This window comes from Coffea arabica, chromosome 4c (assembly GCF_036785885.1).
Source record: "Coffea arabica cultivar ET-39 chromosome 4c, Coffea Arabica ET-39 HiFi, whole genome shotgun sequence".
NCBI classification, from domain to species: domain Eukaryota; kingdom Viridiplantae; phylum Streptophyta; class Magnoliopsida; order Gentianales; family Rubiaceae; genus Coffea; species Coffea arabica.
The window spans coordinates 50,475,901-50,495,157 of record NC_092316.1 but is presented as its reverse complement, the minus strand read 5'-3'; the positions used below and the strand labels follow the sequence as shown (position 1 = coordinate 50,495,157).

General features: G+C 34.7%; 2 protein-coding genes, 2 non-coding genes and 1 pseudogene across 6 annotated transcripts; 1 reads left to right on the top strand and 4 right to left on the bottom strand.

The window, feature by feature from the left end:
- The first annotated feature begins 1,247 nt into the window (after window positions 1–1,247).
- TRNAP-AGG (transfer RNA proline (anticodon AGG)) lies at window positions 1,248–1,319 on the top strand. The gene has a single exon. It is a non-coding gene; the product is annotated as a tRNA-Pro (tRNA).
- A 982-nt stretch (window positions 1,320–2,301) lies between these two features.
- On the bottom strand, window positions 2,302–5,691 carry LOC113740338 (HVA22-like protein a). Of its 2 annotated transcripts, XM_027267939.2 has the most exons (5): window positions 5,406–5,688; window positions 5,096–5,122; window positions 4,805–4,927; window positions 2,784–3,027; window positions 2,302–2,587 (listed from the first exon to the last, which is right to left on the bottom strand). In XM_027267939.2, the coding sequence occupies exons 1-5, from the start codon at window positions 5,474–5,476 to the stop codon at window positions 2,513–2,515; spliced, it is 540 nt and encodes a 179-aa protein (XP_027123740.2). In that variant the 5' UTR covers window positions 5,477–5,688; the 3' UTR covers window positions 2,302–2,512. The 2 variants fall into 2 exon arrangements, with proteins under 2 accessions (XP_027123740.2, XP_027123741.2); XM_027267940.2 differs by lacking the exon at window positions 5,096–5,122 and having other exon boundaries at window positions 5,406–5,691.
- A 3,239-nt stretch (window positions 5,692–8,930) lies between these two features.
- Window positions 8,931–12,102, bottom strand: LOC113738471 (transcription factor bHLH47). 2 transcript variants are annotated; one of them, XM_027265677.2, is made up of 5 exons: window positions 11,861–12,102; window positions 11,265–11,393; window positions 9,929–10,047; window positions 9,635–9,762; window positions 8,931–9,540 (listed from the first exon to the last, which is right to left on the bottom strand). In XM_027265677.2, the coding sequence occupies exons 2-5, from the start codon at window positions 11,339–11,341 to the stop codon at window positions 9,118–9,120; spliced, it is 747 nt and encodes a 248-aa protein (XP_027121478.1). In that variant the 5' UTR covers window positions 11,342–11,393; window positions 11,861–12,102; the 3' UTR covers window positions 8,931–9,117. The 2 variants fall into 2 exon arrangements, with proteins under 2 accessions (XP_027121478.1, XP_027121479.1); XM_027265678.2 differs by lacking the exon at window positions 11,861–12,102 and adding an exon at window positions 11,601–11,738.
- A 5,661-nt stretch (window positions 12,103–17,763) lies between these two features.
- LOC113740497 (U2 spliceosomal RNA) lies at window positions 17,764–17,959 on the bottom strand. Its single transcript, XR_003460492.1, has one exon. It is a non-coding gene; the product is annotated as a U2 spliceosomal RNA (small nuclear RNA).
- A 1,058-nt stretch (window positions 17,960–19,017) lies between these two features.
- On the bottom strand, window positions 19,018–19,142 carry LOC113740471 (U2 spliceosomal RNA; annotated as a pseudogene).
- Between the last annotated feature and the right edge of the window lie 115 nt (window positions 19,143–19,257).

The following is a 19,257-nucleotide window of genomic DNA, read 5'->3' as shown; positions in this document are numbered from 1 at the left end:
GTTTTATTTGACACCTCTAGGGTTTAGGGATTTAAGTGTCCCATTTTATAAGTTTAAGGACTTAAGTGGGAGGTATTTATAAGTTTAGGGACTTAAGTATCATATTTTGAGATTTAGGGACTAAAGTGGGTAATCATCCAAAGTTTGGGGAACAAAGTGGAATCAATCCTAAATAAAGACTCACACTTGAATAGATCCAATATTTAAAGAATCAATGGCTCAGATCGTACTATGCCATCCATCCTGTGAGCTCTATGTAAATAAAGGAAACTTTTCAGATAGCATATAAATTATTATCTTTTATACCATTTTGACTCGTCAACTATAAATTATCGCAAACAGATCCTTGAACCAAAAAGAAACTTAGGTTCTTAAGAACTTCCGTCAATTTTAACCACTAGGTGTCACGGAATTAAGACTAGAAAACAACCTAAAAGGTTTCGTTGAATAATTATTTCAACAAATTAGGACTAGAAAAGGTGAAAGGTAAAAGGTGAAAGAAGAGGAAGAAACATTAAAATTAAACTCCATGTTATTAGTTGATAGTTTTATCCCTAGTTCCGTTACATTTAACGCTCAGAATTGATGGAAGTTATTAAACTAAGCATTTTCTTTTTTTGTTCAATGATTTATTTGGGACAATTTATAGTTGTGAGGTCAAAACCGTGCAAAGTGATCGAGTCCTCGAAATGGTTCGCTGGGCTTGGTTCAGGTAAACTCCTACATTTCTGAAGTAAGTTCTGTAGTTCCGCTGGAGAATTTGGTGCTTAAAAGGTGGACTATAAATGGCTGCCCCCATGGTGTAAAGGCTGCAGTAAATTTTTGTTATATTGAGAAGTTTTGTCCAAAAAAAATTTACCACTAAAACAGTCTGGATTCCAGAGGAAAATGCGGTGAACAAGAAAATTGTGCCAACTACTAAGAAATCTGATGTTAGTAGAACTAAAATGGATGAAGACTCTATTGTGGACTCTATCATAGTGCAGGAGCCTCGAATAACAGACATGGGGCAGGTAAATGAAGAGAGATCCTTAACTCCAGAAATTTCCCCCATCTGTCTTCTTAAAAAAAAAAAGCAAGCAATTCTTTTTAAATGTATACACTATCAGTAGTAGCAGCGTTGGATGAACGATAATTATGCAAATTTTGAAAACTATAATCACACAAAATTTGAATTGAAATTTAACTTTTGCTGTATAAAAAATTTATTCAAAACTAAAATAGAAATTAGCTAGCTCAGCACAAATGGGCATTTGGTCTAGTGGCATGATTCTCGCTTAGGGTGCGAGAGGTCCCGAGTTCAATTCTCGGAATGCCCCTATTTTCCTTGCTTTTGCTTGTTCTTTTCTCTAAGCTATCGCAAAGTTTCAACAGTTTCCTTCCTCATGCAAATTGCAACCCATGTACGTATTTATGTTACAATTTCTTTATCAGTTGAACAGCCTAAGCATCAGCAACCACTAAACATTAATATTATAACTACTGGCGCATGGATCGGGTGTTGTGTTAACACAATTTCGTGCGAGTTTTTCTCTGCTATAAACTATTAGAATTTCCGTTTAAAAGTTAAAAGAGTTTGGTGTAAATAAATTAGATTTTTAGATGTAAACAAGTTAGATTCAAGTGCAAATCAAATAAAGTTTGTTTGTTACCGTTTGATATAATTTTAAAATAGTCAAATACAGTTTGATGCAATTTAAAAATTACAAATTTACTTTTCAAATTGCATGGAATGAACCTTGCGACGCCCACCCCCATCGCGTATTTACACTTTGGTCGACGAAAGAAAAATTTTCAGGCATATAATAGAGTTTGTTTGGACAGAAGGTTATTTGAAATAATTATTGCAGCACTTTTTATGATTTGATGTATGTGAGATAAAAAGGTGATTGAAAATTCTACATACGATGTAAGCAAAACAAAATCTTGAAATTTTATAATTTTTACTTTTCTATACCCATTCATCATATCAACGTGCCCACACAAACCCAAAAAAAAAAAAAAAAAAGGAGTACAATCTAGGACTCCAGGTGTTGGATTCTTGGTTATCTCTATACATTAGATGTTGGTGTCATTTTGATGTAGCATAAATCATGTAATCACCCTCTTCTTGAATCTCATCCTGAAAGCATGAGTTGTTAATATGAAGGAGCTGCACACATATTAACAAAGTCAAAGAAGATGTGAGGAATCTGAATCTGATAAATGTGTTGCAACTCATTCTAGCACAAATTTTTTGTGTGTAGAAAATCTTTCCAGTGAATTAAACTCATTAAGCTGTCGAGTTTGTGCCAGTGAAAATCTTGCCAAAGGGTTCTCTACTATTATTAGTTCCAAGAAGGATGGTACAACACTAGCCACAGTTAATAATACAAAACACCGTAGACTCATGGTACACCTTCACAAAACATGGAAGCATCAGCAACAAAACTCTTTACAACAGCATAAACATACTAGGGTAGATGGCAACAGTAAAACCCTTTAAGGTCCGTACGCCATAGTCCATTACGGATCAGTATCTGTAGTCATCGTCGTAATAACTGTAGTTATTGTAGTCATTGCTGCTGTACGTCGTATTCTTATCAGTCTGCATGAACAAAATAGCAACATGATTCTGATACTCAAACGAAAATTAGTCCATACTGCAAGAACTGCCAAAACAAACCATGAAGAATGCCATAACAGATAATTTTACGTTAGGACTGCATCTCCAGGAATGCATTCCTCACTTGCTCTCAAAAAGGGTCCAATGAAACATATGGAAGAAAGATTAGTCGACATACCCTGTGAATCATCTTCTCAAATTCTTCTGTTCCATGTTCTTGAATGTATTTCTCAGCTGCAGTGAGAATGTCGTCTGGCTTACTGAAGACATCCTTCTTCCGTGGAACGTACCAAATGTTGACGGGCTGTCGGTTAACAAAGGTAGGCCTAACAAAGTGCTCGTAGACATAGGCAGCTCCGTTGAAGTATGGCATGACCAACCAGCAGGTCAAGATCAGTTTTGCATAAGACCAGATAGGGATCCTGGCATTTTGAGAAGGTAAACTTTGAGCAAGCTCTTAACATAATGCTGCTTTAGAAAATTCAGAAAACATGACTAATTTATACACGATGCCATGATAGAAATGCAGATTCTAACACGCAAATTCCAAGCCTTTTAAGTTGAAACCAGCAGAAATGAATGATCAAAACATTTTAAGACTGCATTGAATTTGAATTGCCCTGAGATTTAAGCAGTTCCAAGCTAAACAAAAAGCAAATTCTACTGCACCTGTTGCTGTTTACCTAAAAACGAAATGGTGGTTATACAATCAAATAAGATCCACACTGAGTCATAATATTTGAGTACATAGCAAATAAAGACATATAAGTTTTCTTGGTATTTTTAACAAAGTACCAATTAACAAGAAGGTAAAAGTTTGTAAACAGCTGATAGAAACACATGAAACCCCACAACCATGGGGAAAGTGAAAGAGGACATGAGTTGAACTTGTCTTTGATCCTCACCACCAAAACTCAGATAAAATGCTGAATTTTAAGACAGAGATGTAGACTTTTGAGGGACAAACTAGACCTTCACTTTGTCTGCTTTCTCCTCCTAAACCACAAGTTCTTGAAGCAACAGCCCAACGATAATGGTTAGATACAAAGCACAATGAGTCATTTTGGTGAAGTCATTTCAATCAATGCAAATCCATAAAATCCTTAAGGAATCTAAGTTCCATTATCTTTTTTATTTTCTGCAAGCCATCACTTCCCCCTAAAGCAATTGGTTCCTCCCCTGTTCAAACTACTTATTGAGTAAATGACAGAAAATCAAATTTTTGGCAAGCCGCTTTCCTTATTGCTAGCCAGAGCAATAGAGTAGGTGAAGCGCCAAAAGATTGGGTTAAAAATTAAAAAGGTACTCAACATCCTCTGACCTCACATGTACGTTGGTGCAGGACAAATACAAATTTGCAATTCACCAACTTGTATCAAAACCACAACATAATACCTTCAGAAAAATCACACTTTTAAATCTCTAGATTGATCTCAATCCATAAAGGAAAACATGAAAGCAATAATGAACAAAAAATTTTCCAGATAGACAATGCTGAAACCTACAACCTGTTGAAAACAAAGATCAAGGCTTAAAACATGAGATATAATGAAGATATGTTTTTTGTCCAGTGGTGTGGAGAGCAATATAATCAATTCACCCACGACGGGATACTCAGATGGTTTGCAGGCTATAAATAGGAAGCCCAATTATGTGGAAGAAATGGTAGTAACAGTCAGTATAATTCTCCCAAAGCATTACTTACCGGAATTGTCATTCAACTCAACCCAAACCTCCCCCTTCCTCCCCAATCGCGAATTATTAAAACTTAAAACTGTCCCCTAAAATCTCCATTGTGAACCCTGCAGGCAGTACAGTGCTAGTACTAAGATCTTAAAAAGAAGCTATCCAACTTCTACCGTCACCAGTGAAATTTTAGTCCACAGGTGACAAAATCAATTACACCCATCTCTTGAATTATCCTTTCACAATCACCTTAGCCTCAGACAATTTAATGAACCGACACACCTCATTTGGGTAACAGAATTCTGCAGATCAACAATGTAAACTTAAATCCATAAGTACAGATCAGCATAAAGTTCAAAACTTGAACAGGTATACAGCTAAATGGTCCACTTTAGCTTTGCTATAAATCCGCAAAATAAGCTTTGATAAAAGGCTATGAAGGGAAGTTCAATCCCAAAGAACGGGAAAAGATTTCTACTGATAGTCAAATGTCTGCCCCAAAAGGAGAATTACCATTCAATGATTTTTGCAAAAGTAAGCTCAAACAGGGTGATCATGGAGTAGAGAATCCAATAAGTCAGCCACTGCTGATCATCTACAGGAGACTTGGTCTCAATTGCCCTGATGGAAGCATAACTGCCAAAATAATCACAATAAATGCAACCATTTCAAAAATCCTTAACATACACAGATAGTCTCAAAAATTAAAAAAAAAATTCAATCTTTCAAATTTAAGGAAACACAATAAAGAAGAAATGCTATGAATTTGAATCACACATTCAGATTTCCAAATGACCCACTTACAGAGGATACACCAAACTAACCACAGGCCTGCAATATCAAACAAACATAACAAAATTAGAGAAATCCTTTGGATAAACCGGTTTTCAAAAATAATATTAGCCCATCTAGGCTCCAGCCTAGTATTTAAGAAAACAACAGGAAAAAAAAAACAAAAAGAAATAAAAAGACCGTCTTCAGGAAATTAATTAACTATCCAAGAAAAGGAACGTAAAACCCACAAACTCTTATGTACTAAAAAACCATAAATGTGAGTCCAAAAGCTGTAATAATAAGTGAAAATTGACGGGGAAAAAAGTTTAATTGATGGTACCAAGCAAGAACATCAAAGTTGTTGGCCAAAACTTTAAGTAAGCTTCCAGCTCCAGATCCAGCACCTCGCATTTTTAGCAGAGTTTTATTTGTCCCGTTTCGGTCTTGGATTTTGGCTAGTAGAAGAAGGTGTAAACAGGGTTGCAACCTAGTCAGAAAACTGAACTGATGAAGTGATAAGCAAGCAAGGAGGCTCAGAAATCAGGAAAGTTCTTTTTGTGTGTGTGTGTGTGTGAAAGAGAGATGGCTTCATAAAAGTAAAGCCAAGTGTGGACAAGTGATATCATGTGCTCACAAGGGGCAGCCAGTAACTCTACTTAGGTAGGCTTTTGGTACAGCGGTCATCCCAAGCCTAAGAACGCGGTACAGGAGATTAAGGATTCGAATCTTGTCTCATATAAAATTTATCATAATATATAACGATTTTCATTGATCAGTTTTGATGAAATTTTTATTCACATCGAGTCCTTTCCCCTTCCCCCTCCCCTAGAATAAGTTAGGTTAGGTTATAAAAATTCTATAGAAAAAAAAAGGTTGGGTACTATGAAAAAATACAATGGAATGTGTTTGGAATCTGGATGCCTGTGAGAGTTTCCTTTATGGTCCATTTGAGTTCGCCATTTTTTCAAAAATAAAATTTTTAAATATAATACTACAGTAATTTATAAATAAAAATAATTTATCTATATAATATATTAAATATTTTAAGAAAATATTTACAGTAAAAATTTTTCATATATATTGTTATAATAAAATTTTTCAAAAACAATTGATCCAATATATTTGGATAAAGATGTTATTAACGTAATACTTTTTATAATATATATATATATATATATATATATATATATATATATATATAAGATGAATAAGCTATTAGAAAGATAAAAAAAGTTGATTAAAAATTGAAGTGTGATACCAATAAAATAATATTTAAAAAAATATATTGCTATTCAATCGCATTGACTGCACCTTTAGAAAATGAAAGTTTGAACAAGCTTTTACGCTAATCTATACATCATATTCTAGTACGAATTCGACATTGTCCAAAGATAACTCTCAACTCTTTACATAAGCAATTCATCATTAAGAAATATCGATTTTATCTTTTTATGGTTCGTTTCTCACCTCTCATTAACTTTGACATTACACAAATCTTAAGTTTTAGAGACTTAAGAATTTGCCCATCCTATTAATCGTTAACCAATTATATGGTCGATTCACAAAGCGTTCATGCCCCAGTATGTTTTACTATAAGACTTTAGAGCAGGTCAATTGACTGAGGACAATAAACTTGCACAAGATTTGATGTTTTGTTTGGATTGTATTTTTCTAGACTTTTTGTAAAAAAAATTACTGTAGTTATTTGATATTTGTGAGATAAAAAGGTAATTGAAAAATGTGTTTACGAAAAATGTAGCAAATTTTTTTTTTTTGAAAAATTGCAATCCAAACGTAAGTATTCGTTGATTTTTCTAACTCAGACTCAAAAATATAAAACTAACTGTTGTTGCACATAAAAACTCGTTCAAACTAGCAGTGAGATAAAATCTTGGCCACAATTACTTCATTTAAGAAAATATTTTAAGACAAGTTCTAAGAAAATATTTTCAAAACTCTGTACGAAATCAAATGAAAGTTGAACCGTGTTTGGACAGTGAAATTATCTCAAATAATATTTTACTTGCATTATAAACATATTTTTTAACCCATTTTTTTTAAATTTTCAATCATTTTTTTATCTCACATATATGACATCACAAAAAATATTACAATAATTATTTCAAATAATACTCTATCCAAACAAATCTACTACTTTTTGTTTGTCGAGCACTGTAGATTCTTGACAGTTTATACTAACCTTAACCCCGAGCAACCCTCAAAAGCCAACAAAACTTTTGAAGGATCCACAGGAGACTAATATACCCTCCCAATTCCACCCCCGCGGAGTTTATCGATGTGGGATACGAAACCGTAGAAGGCAGTTTTGACACAGAAGGTGAAAGGGTAAGTGTTACACTCCCAACCTCCCGGAAGGCTCCCAACCCCAAACAAATCTACTTGGATGACATTAATTGATAGAAAGAGTACAGATTTTATTGCAATTGTTGGTAATGATGGGTTGGGTGGGACAGGTCACCTACTGGACCTGAACCCTGATGATAGCGCAAAGAAAATGGCCAGTAATCAAAGAAATTAACAATAAGGCCACTTTCTTCTAGATTCTGCATGATTGGTTATTGGATCCATTTCCTAAAAGAAGTCGTGTTCTCATGTAGGAAAAGACAGAATCTGCTTTGGAAACGAATGTGCTGTTAGTTGAAAAGCGACCTCTTCCCTTATGGATATCATTTTCTAAACAGCATTTCTATATGCTTTTCACTTTTTTCTGATCTAAAATCAAATTTGTCATCTAGTCCATCAATTTTAAGGGAAAATGGGTTTTTTTCTTCCTCCAAGTCTATTGTTTAGCAAACTGTACTTTAAAATTGGGAAATTCCAAGAAAAGGAGGCTTAAGTGGTACAAGTGTAACTCACTTAATTATGAAATTGCAATTCTACAATCATCAATGGCTATCAGGTCTAATAACACATCGCGGAAAGCCCGTTCACAAATTTGTCTACTTAATTATGTATCCTCTCACCCCACGGTTAGCTCGGCCGGTCATGTAGTCCTTATTTAAGACATCGATCAGTGTTCGAATCCTATAGTCAGGGGCGGATTTAAGGTGGGGCCTTAAATTCCTATAATACTTATACAATTTTGACATAATTTTAAGTGTGCCCTCAGAGTTTTTTTTAGAAAAAATGTAAAAGAATGAGTCACAAAATTTAGTTTGGTTACTTATATTGAGAAAAATATACTTTGTGAAGTCCAAAATGATAAAATTACAAACCATTATCAAAATATGAAAACTCGTCGTGAGCAATTGTAAATAGCTTAGTTTGTTTTTGAAATACAATTATTATTACATTAATAATTTTGAGTTTATCTTTTTATGTTTTTCATGAAATATACGTATCATTTGTACTTGTTGGTAATTTTTTTTTTTTTGCTTAAAAAACTAGAAAAAGAGTAAATAAAAAATTTTAATATTATTTTTGCCCCCACTAAGATTTTTTTCTAGCTCCGCCAATGCCTATAGTTACCATGCTCAAAGTGGATTATGGTGCCCTTTCCCGAGCCACAGGGGAATTAGTTAGGTCGAAAGCCCGGATACCCCGTGTCGTAAAAAAAAAAATTATGTATCCTCTCAGCGACTCACTCAAAGGACAAAACTACAAACAATAGAATAGATGATCAAGAATAGTAACAGTCATGTCATGCAGGATATTTGTGTTCAAAAAGCAAACTAAGGACGTCTGTAAAACTGGTGGAAGAAGAAAAGGAAGCAGCAGTGCTCCTGAACTAGATCTTGTGTTTTGCAGGCAGTGGGAAACACCTCGAGGAAAGTGGATGCATTGCTTCAGGATCATGCATTGTTTGGACATCTTATCTATTTCCAATGCTACAATAGATTGATGATTTTGCTGGATACTAAAAAGACATCAGAGTCAATTCTTCCACCCTCTCAAACATGAAAACATTCAAATTGTATTTGCCATAAAAGCATACCCAACTAAACTAAAAAGCAGTAAACTGCAAGTTGAGAAACTAAGGGAACTAGAAGTGCAACTATGTGAGTACTCTATTTGGGCTTATGGACCGTATATTAACAGCTGCGGCCACCACAATGTTCATCTCCTCCACCTAAATCAGGATGCTTTTCAAGGAGTTGCGATGTCCATGTATCAGCAGGAGTGGGGTACCTAGCTTGTGGTTTGCTCACCGTTGTTAGAGGGCTCGAAGCGGTCTCCGCATTACCAGGCTGTTGGAAAACACTGGGATCGGAACATAATGGGATGACGTATACAGGTTTTACATTTTGAGGTTGCTGAATTGCAGGCCCTAGAGCAGGAAATCTGAAGCAATCATCAACTTGATGTGGTGTTGACCCATCGAACTGACCTCCAGGAGTTGCATTCAAGTCAAGTTCTGCTTCGCCTACTCTCTCTCTTACCTGATTTTGCAGTTCCGCAATTTGAGACTCTAAAGAATTAGTCTCGTCTTGGAGCTCCTCCTTTTCCATAGTCATCTGTTGTTACAACGGGATGATATTTTAACATAAGGACATATTAAACATTTGTATTGACATCTAGAGATACCAGTTGAGGATCTAAAATACCCACATATTGAGATTCTGATGATAAAGCTGCATTTTCACTTCTAAGAGACTCAATCTGAGCAAGCATGTCCTTCACAAATCTAATAGCTTCACTTAATACAGAAGCCTTTCCATTTGTCTCCTCAGACACTTCTGCAAGATAAAATTACATAAAATCCATTTCATTCAAACTGTTCGTATTGTTTGCACTTTTGGGAATTGAACGAGGATCGATCATTGGGCTTTTTCATGGAAAGATGTAGAAAGAGGAAGACAGAATCACTAGAACATTAAGAAATTTAGAGAACCAGGGACTTACCGAGAGCATTGGCCAAAGAGAGGAAGAGGTCATTTAAGTGCTCCCGCTTCATTTTCTCCCTCTCAGCCTTGTGAATTCTTTTTGGCACTTTCCCCTGATGCTTCCTGCCGGACTGGCACCTGCAGTGTAAGCATGGTTTTTAGATATATCTAAGCAATATACAAGACAAGCTTGACCTGTTATAAAATGACATAGAACTCACTAGTATTTCTAAAAATGTTTCCCAGCAATGATGCAAATTACAAAACAAGCCTCAAAACTTCTATTACAATGAGACATTCTCAGTCCTACGATGTTTTCCACATCAATATCTTAGCAGATCTAAAACGAAGAACCTACTTGCAGGAACAAAATTGCCCTTTGGCCATGCCATGAGACGGGGGTGAACAGGAGCAATGGGTTTCACATGAATAACATAGAAAACCATACAAGTAACTGTTAAATTCCCATAAATAAGATTCATTTCAACTTTAAAGACACAAGCCACCAAAGGACATCAAACTGCCTATTGGAAAAGATTAAATACATTCTTCAAATTTTGAAGGTGAGAAACATTTACTTTCTTGAATACCAAAATTTGCTAACTGGTCTCTGAATTCTATTAAGTAAACTTACAAGGAAAGCAATCCATTGCTTATGGTTAAATGCCAGAAACACACCAAGGGAGTATGTCCTGCAAAGAACAACTTAACCACAGAGAATAGAAGAAGGTATTTGGCATGAAGCAGTTTCATGGATGTCTCATGACAGAACGATTCGAGATGTTATTATGCTCATAAGGGAGGCATTATAGCAAGCTTGGGCCAAATAATGCTAACTATGATTTCAAATGAATGCAGAGGCAAACTGCTATTGGTAGGAAAATCAAGTGCCTCATTTATCCCCAACAAAGATACCTGTTTGATGTATCGTACCATACTTTTATTTTTCCTAATGTATTCTTCCTTTTTAAACTATCCATAGATTAACAACACATAACCGTATCAGATCTATTGACAGCTAACGCACTTCCCAATCAAATCATATAATCTTTGCATCAACAAAATTGAGAAATCTAAAAGTACAACATATCCATTAAGATAAGCGTTATGTTAAGAAAAGAACTATATCAAGTTTTACATAATTCCTTAGCATCTATTGTCAAGATATAAGCCGTTCATATCTCTGATGTTGACTGGTAACCCAAAACTAGATTATATACATCATGATCAAAGCAGCTATGGTTGAATATAATCCAAGAATCCCTCCCTTGTTCTACTCTAATAAATGTAAAAAAAATATATATATACTCAACAAGTAATTACAAATAAATGCTCTTATAAATTCAAGTGCTTACTTGGTTGTTGGTGTCTGGACCACCCTGCTGACGGGTTCAAGTGTTGATTCAGGACTTTCCTCTGAACTCATGCTCATTTCTCCGCTAGCTAGTGATGCTTTAGCAGATTAGATTTCAATTACAAACACCCTGTCATCGTGAAAAGAGAAAAAAAAAAAACAGACAAAGATCAGAAATTGGAGTTCAACACACCATATACTAGGCAAAGAGCCATAAAACTGGACCCACAACTCTGTATTATCCTTTAATCCCCTTCACCTGTCAGCACAGAAGACATGGATGACAAAAACCAAATAAAGAAATGGTATTTCAATTCGTTAAAAGCGCCTATAATACCTAATTTTTAAGGGAAAAACCAGAGCTAGTCTCCTATAATCTGCTTCCCAAGAAAATGAAACGATGGAAGAAATTAAGCTGAAAGTTGATTTTTTCCTTTTGGCTGAGAAATACAGCCCTATCAAATGAGGTCTCAATCAAGGAAGTACAAAAAAAAAAAAAAAAAAAAAAAAAAACAGAAAGACCCAAGAGCAGGAAGGCAAGAAAAGATCAAGAAATTGTGTGTGACAAACAATAGATTTAAGCAATCCAAGACTGACCCTTGTGATTTAACGAAGAGGGTTGCGAGGAGATTGAGTCGGGAGAGTATCACGTCGGTCTAAATGGGTCGTGTCGGGCGTGGCTGGGGAATGTGAGGAGTTGAGGATGGGCGTGTGGCCAGCACCTGCGGGAAGCAGGAAGCTCCGATACATGGGATGAAGACTCGGTGGCAGCCGTGTCCCACGTCAGCTGTGTCTTTTGTCCTTTAGCACTTTGCCACGCTACAAGCATGATGATGATCGGGCTTCTCTCTTTTCCCAAACGTGGGTAAATTATTTGCTAGTGCTTGCCAGGACGAGTCTCGTACACTCACCAGTCGCCACCAATCAGGATTCTTCGACTTCCAACCGTCAATTTGTACCCTATGAACTTCTTTGCAGATTGGTTTTTTTTTTTTTATCACTCGTCACTTACCTGCTCTATTCTTATTCCAACATATTCTGGGAGAAGTCTAACTGAGCCTATTGAGAAATAGATGGGACTGAACCACGGACCAAATAAGTACACAACGCAACCGTATAAATTTGGAAGAACTATATATACTGTCAAGGGATGGGAGGTAAGGTTTGAATGTTGGCCTCCCATTCTATCGAAACTTTAAGTTTTTTGTAATAGCTAACAGCCATTATTGGGAAATGGGGTACGAAAAGCAATCGTTCCGGAAGGTTGATGGTTAAAATTTGATCAAAAAAAATAATGTCTAGATTTCAATTGGTACATTATTTTTCACATCATGTATGAAAACTTACAAAATTTTATTCTATAGTTACATGTTGTGCAAAATAAGTTACATCGTGTACAAATTGAGTTACATCTTGGGCAAAATGAACAAAATTGGTCCGGATAATTTCTCTATTGACTGTTCCTATCCTTGGTCCTTCAATTTGTACACTATGAACTTCTTTTGCACATTGGTTTTGTATTTTTTTTTTAAATCACTCATCACTTATCTACTCTATTCTTAATCTAACTTATTTTAGGAAAAACACAACTGAGCCTAAATAGACGGGGCTGAACCACATATCAAATAGATACATTACGCACCCGTATGAATTTGGAGAAATCACATATAGTTACAAGTGATAGGAGGCAAGATTTAAACTCTTAACCTCCCACTCCACCGAGACTTTAAGTCTTTTGTGATGGCCAACAATCATTATTGCACACGTTGATTTTGTTGGCGCCCATATTCCAAAAAGGTTAATTTTGGAAGGATAATGAGTTATCCTTAATAAGCCATCCAACTTTTTTGTAGCTATCCCCGTCTCTAACGCTTCTAGAGCAAAATGGGATAGGTAGCAACCGTCCCTAAACGTTAACGGTCATGATTTGATTAAAAAAAAAGTAAGGTTCAATCACATTTTCTAAATTAATTTTGCACTATGTGTGCGCTCCACAAATTTTTGTTTTATATTTGTAAATTGTTGAAAGTGAATTACATTTTGAACAAATGAGATTATATTTTATATGTTTGAACAAAATGAATCCAAGCAATTTTTCTACAACCGTTTAAACTTGTGCTCTTTGAACTTGTGGTCCATTCTAGAGTAGTTAACTTACCTCTACGTCTATTAAATAAGGGTCAAGTTGCAGCAAAGACCACAACCACAACATTGGTAGATACATCGACTTCTATGTTATGATACTTAGGCTCCGTTTAGATTGCATTTTCCGTCATTTTTCATGGAAAAGTTACTGTAGCGATTTGATGTATGTAAGAGAAAAAGGTAATAGGGAAATGTAATCACGAAAAATGATGCAATTTTTTGGCAGAAAATGACAATCCTTTAGTCGTTTGTTTCTCTACTTTATGTAGCATTTTTGTTTTTTCCTTTCTATTAATGCAAATTTCTTTGTCCTCTCCTCTTTTAACCATAGACTTAGGTCTCTATATAAGAATATATCAATTGTTAATCGAGTTATTTGTTCACTAAAAATAGTTGATTTCTTCCTCTCCCTTGTAACCATAGACTTAGATGTCCATGTACGAATGGATCAATTATTACATGAGTTATTCGTTTACTTAAAATAGTTGATTTCTTCCTAATCAATGTACAACTAATAATAGTTGATTTCTTCCTAATCAACGTACAACTCATATTATTGTCGTCTGCTATTTCTCTACTTTGCCCTATCAAGTATAACTCGTATTATTTGGTGTCTCCTATTTCTGTACTTTGCCCTATCTATATCTATTTCTGTACTTTGCCTTATAATTTGATTACTAGTCCTTTACGAAGGGGCGGGATACCGACCGCGCTGCATGTAGCGTACCTATTTTTTGGGTGGGGCAACAGTATTTTATTACAACTCACATTATTATCGTCCTTTTTTCTTGCATGTTTTTAATAAACAAAGTTTTATTATGATCATTTTTTTAGGTATTTTTTATAGATAAAGTTTTATTACAAACTTATCTACATTGCTACAGTAACTTATTAGAACATCCCAAGTTCAAATTTTATAAAGGAAAAATCGTTCAAAATATCACATTTTGCAAAATAACTTTTTTCGTCCTTCACTTTTAAAAGTGTAATTTTACATATACCTAAGTTTCGGACTAGTTTTTGACCGAAATCCACTACGTGCCTTGCATGTGTTCATTTTTTGAAGGACATAATTGTCAATCAAATTTTATATAATTCGATTTATAGTCCCTCACATTTCACAAAATAATTTTTTTCGTCTCTCATATTTCACAAAATGAATTTTTCATCCGTCACATTTTTCCCAATGAATTTTTTTTATCCCTATTGATCATGTGTGCGAATAAATTTTTTTAAACACATGTATATATATATGTTTGATTTCACCTAAACAGTACGAATACCACATTATATATCTCTATTTGATTTCACCTAGCGAAATCAAATAGATATATATTACATGCTATTCATACTGTTCAGGTGAAATCAAATAGATATATACATGGATTTTTAAAAAATTATTAGTTTTTCATTCATATTCATTTCGTTACTCGAAAATTGAAAACAAAGAAGACATTTAATTCTAAACATTATCGAGTATTTATTTTGAATTAAATTTGGACAAAAAAATAAACAAAGGAAAAGTATGACAAAAAAAAGTAAGTGATTGGCACTTTCAAATTTTAAAACAATCACAAAGCAAATAATTCAAATGTTGGTCCTAAAAGTGGTGAATAGAAATTTCAAATTTAAACTGCAATTTGTTAGCACGACTATAGAATTTAAGTTAAGACATATTAATTAGATGGTTTTATTATACAACTCAATAAATAAATTATTACTGAAAGACAAAAGTCACAAATATTGAATAGGTTCATATGCTGAAATCATCTAGATATATGCTTGGTTTAAAACAAAATTATTAGTTTTAAACCCCTGTATATATATATATATATATATATATGTTGAATAGCATATTACAATTACGATTAACCTGTTTAAGTGAAATTAACTAAAGATATATTACATGGTATTCGTACTATTAAGGCGAAATCAAATAGATATATACATGGATTTAAAGAAAAAAAAAACTATTTGTACACATGATCAATGAAAGATGAAAAAATTCATTTTGAAAAATGTGAGAGATGAAAAAATTCATTTTGTGAAATGTAAGGGACAAACTAATTCATTTTGTAAATTGTTATGGATGAAAAAATGCATTTTGCGAAATATGAGGGACTATGAATTGGATTATGTAAAATTTGATTTAACAATTTTGTCCTTAAAAAAATGATCACGTGCAAGGCACGTAGTAGATTCCGACTAAAAATTAGTCGGAAATCTAAGTAGAGACCAAATTTGATCAAGATGAATTTGTAAAGGACGTAAAATTACACTTTTAAAAGTAAATAATGAAAAAAGTCATCTTGCAAAATGTGAGGGACGTTTTAAATGATTTTCCCTTTTATAAAAACATATGTCAAAACATCAAAAATACACCCAAAATACTAAAAACACACATCTTTTTCCCTCTTTCACCACCATTATTCCTCATCATATCACCTCCTCCATCACTGTCGCCCCCACCTCTAGTATCGCTGCTCTCTGCCACCATTTGCCCCTCACTTTTGCCACCACCCCCTCCACCTCCATTCCCCCTTCTCTCTCTTTCCCGGCCGCCTCCACCCTCTTTGCCCTGCCATCATCCTCCTCTCCTTCTCTTACTCCTCTATTTCCTTTCCCTCTTTTCTTGCATTTGTCAAATTTTATTGGGAACAAATAAAAAATAAAATTCTAAAATTTCTTACCTTAACTATTAAACTTTTCAAAATTAGGAAGGGGTAATTGCCCTCCCTTGGTTGCACTTGGCTCCACCACCGGTTAGGATTGTTGTTTATTTAAGAATTTTTTCTAATACATTTTATTGTGGATATGTGTTTTTGTAAAGTATTTGAACGAAGTGCTTGTATGGATTTTAAAAAGGGCAAAAAACTTCAGCGGCCACTAAATTATTGGTCAGATCATGTTTTGGCCATCAAACTATTTTTCATCAGTAATTGACCACTAAATAACTTAATCAGTAAATCCGTAACCATTTAGTCGATAATTGTTCTTAATCTGTGAAATTAGTAGTGCAAGTGGCAAAATGCAAGATAATTTGTCCAACAACTACGCGACCCTATTTTACAGATTAACTGCTAATTTTACAGATTAAGAGCAATTATCGACTAAATAGTCACGAGTTTATTGATTAAGTTATTTAGTGGTCAATTACTAATGAAAAATAGTTTGATGGCCAAAACATGATTTGACCAATAGTTTAGTGGCCGCTGAGGTGTTTGATTTGTCCAAAATGACCCCAAAAATTGTCAACGTCACTGATTTATTTTCTTCCCTACAGCCTCTTCCACCTATCCACTTACCAATGCTACCCTAGCTTTCGACATTAAAGGCTAGGCAAAGGTGGCGGGGCATATCAAAGATGGAAAAAAGATGGAAGGAATTGTTGCAAGGTGGGATGGCAGATGGGGATACAACAAGTGATAAGGGGGAAGGAGGAGGATGGTGGGGCAGTTATGCCAAGGGTTGAAAGAGGGTTATTGTGGTGGGCGTAATACCGAAGAGAAATTGGGCTTGATGGTAAAAGAGGTGTTGAAGTGTGTTTTGGGTAATTTTCAAGATTCTAGGAACGTGTTTGTTTAGATGTTTTTAAGTGATTTCTTGGTGTTTTTAGGTGTGCTTTTGCATGGTCTCTACAGATGTGTCTTTTCTATAAATATGTTTGTGAAAATCCACGGCAACCTAAGGGCAGTTAAAGAAATATTTCTCATTTTATATTTCGTGACCAATTGTTTCACTGGTTTAGAGAGGAGAGAGAGAGAGAGTTGAATTACAATTATCCACAAAATTCTGAAATTATGATTCAATGTTAAAAAGTTCTCACAATATTTGTTAAAGAAAGGGCAAAGATTTGTTAGAATGATTTGGGACGAAGTCAAACATCAAACCAAATGTAGGTGTGCTTAATCCAACTTATTTAAAGTTTAAGGAGGCTAACAAAAAAAACCCATGTCAAATTTCCCATAAAAGACTAGAAATATGAGTCTCAAATTATTTCATTTCTTCCCAAACATTCAAATAAATGGAGAGAAATACATATCCCTTGTGTTAAGGTTTTTGTATGCTTTCTTTTATCTACTAATTTCCACAACCTGGGCCTGGTTATCTGCTATAAATTTTTTTAACAACTTTAATTATAATAATCTTAAAAAATTTCTCAATAAATTACAATAAAATTTTTAGATAAACATTCAAAAAATTTATTTGCCAAATGAGACCTATATTTAACTAGATGGTTTTCGTGTCATTTATTAGAGCCCCCGTCTGCATAAATTTTTTTTTGGCAACAAACGATCAGCGCTCATTCCCCAAATACAACTAAAAGTCGAGAAACAACATTTGATGGAGATTTGGTGGGGTGCGCCAGGCCCATGCAGCAGTGCAACGCATGGGCGACGCTCGAAGGCCCCGGTAGCAAGCTACCGTGATGGGCCTTTCCCCCAGAAAAATTCATTTAATATCATGTGGGCCGTTGGCCCACGTATCAGATATTAAACTGATAAGAACAGATACTACACTTGATCTTAGCCAAAAGGCCGAGAAAGGTATGCGTTTAAAGGTTCAGTTAATCAGCTTTTATAGTTTTCCTCTGCTCTGTCTCCTGTACAAGTAATCAATGTGGGACGGAAAAAATTAACCGACTCGATGGCTGACCATGTCTGATCTCAAACTCCCCTCTTTTGCATTCCCCACATCTGATCTTTGAAACTATGGGAATGGAAAGAGAAAACGTTGGGAGAGTTTCTCCTAGGCCCGACTTGAATTACATTAGTCACAGATTGTAAAACGAATGTGGATACATGTGGTTTATACCAAACAAAAAATCTGATCTTTGAATTATATTTTTCTTGGCTCAATGAAGCTAATTAATCATGTACAAGTGTACTCAATGGATTTAACAGAAAATTATTTGCGTTTAGGATCTGGTTGGATTCTGTACATGAGTTTACCTGTAAAAATCGATTTTAAAAACATGATATGACTGAGTAATTGATACAAATATGAGAACGAGGTAGATCAGTGTTTTGTCGTATAAATCATACATCACTTTGCGTAGGATTTCCTTTTTGTGTTAGTAATATATAAGGTAAAGTATCACATTTACATCAATGAGTAATTTCTTGTTCGTTGCATGGGAGTGTTAAGAATGTTATGTGCCTGTATAATTTCAAAACTAAAACGTATTTGTGATTTGATTTTGTTTAGCTTAGAACGCATGGGTGAATCAAAATGTAATCCAAAATTATGAAATTCAAAAACTATCATCTAATATGGAGATTTGCATTTCATTACCTTAGAGGAGTCCATTAATTAGTTTTTTAAACAGTAATCCCAATGTTTTTACTTGAGATCCCTAATCTTAAACGAAAGTTAGAAGGCAAGCAAAAGGTGTGTTGTGCAAGAAATGGCCATATACCAGACATGGATTTGGGGTAGGGACGGTCATCAGGCAGACCGTCCCTAAATAGTTCAAAGTCAAGATTTGGTTAAAAAAATTTATGCGGTTTAAATCTCATTTTGTACCTCGTTTTTAACAACATGTGTGAGACCCACAAAATTTTGTTTTAAAATTATACATTATTGAAAGTAGATTACACCATATACAAATAGAGTTCCGCCGTGTGCAAAATGTACATAACCTTGCAACCGTTCCTGCTCCTGATCCGCCAAACATTAATCTGACAAGAACAGATACGATGCTTCATCTTAGCCAGAAGGCCAAGGAAGCTATGAGTTCTAGTGTAGTTTGTTTGCTTCCTTTCCTCCTATTCAACTCACCAACTTGGGACAAAGAAAAAACCGACTAAAAAAGGCTGACCCTTTGTGTCCTGTGATAAATCGAAGTC

Bases quoted from the DNA above. Each gene is read 5' to 3' on its own strand.
- LOC113740338 (XM_027267939.2), bottom strand. From the start codon at position 5,476: ATGCGAGGTGCTGGATCTGGAGCTGGAAGCTTACTTAAAGTTTTGGCC. The intron at 5,123-5,405 runs GTACCATCAATT...TTGATATTGCAG, and splicing joins AACTTTGATGTTCTTGCTTG to GCCTGTGGTTAGTTTGGTGT. The intron at 3,028-4,804 runs GTAATTCTCCTT...TCAAAATGCCAG, and splicing joins TTTGCAAAAATCATTGAATG to GATCCCTATCTGGTCTTATG.
- LOC113738471 (XM_027265677.2), bottom strand. From the start codon at position 11,341: ATGAGCATGAGTTCAGAGGAAAGTCCTGAATCAACACTTGAACCCGTC. The intron at 10,048-11,264 runs GTAAGCACTTGA...CTTACACTGCAG, and splicing joins GTCCAGACACCAACAACCAA to GTGCCAGTCCGGCAGGAAGC. The intron at 9,541-9,634 runs GTGGGTATTTTA...TTGTAACAACAG, and splicing joins TATCATCAGAATCTCAATAT to ATGACTATGGAAAAGGAGGA.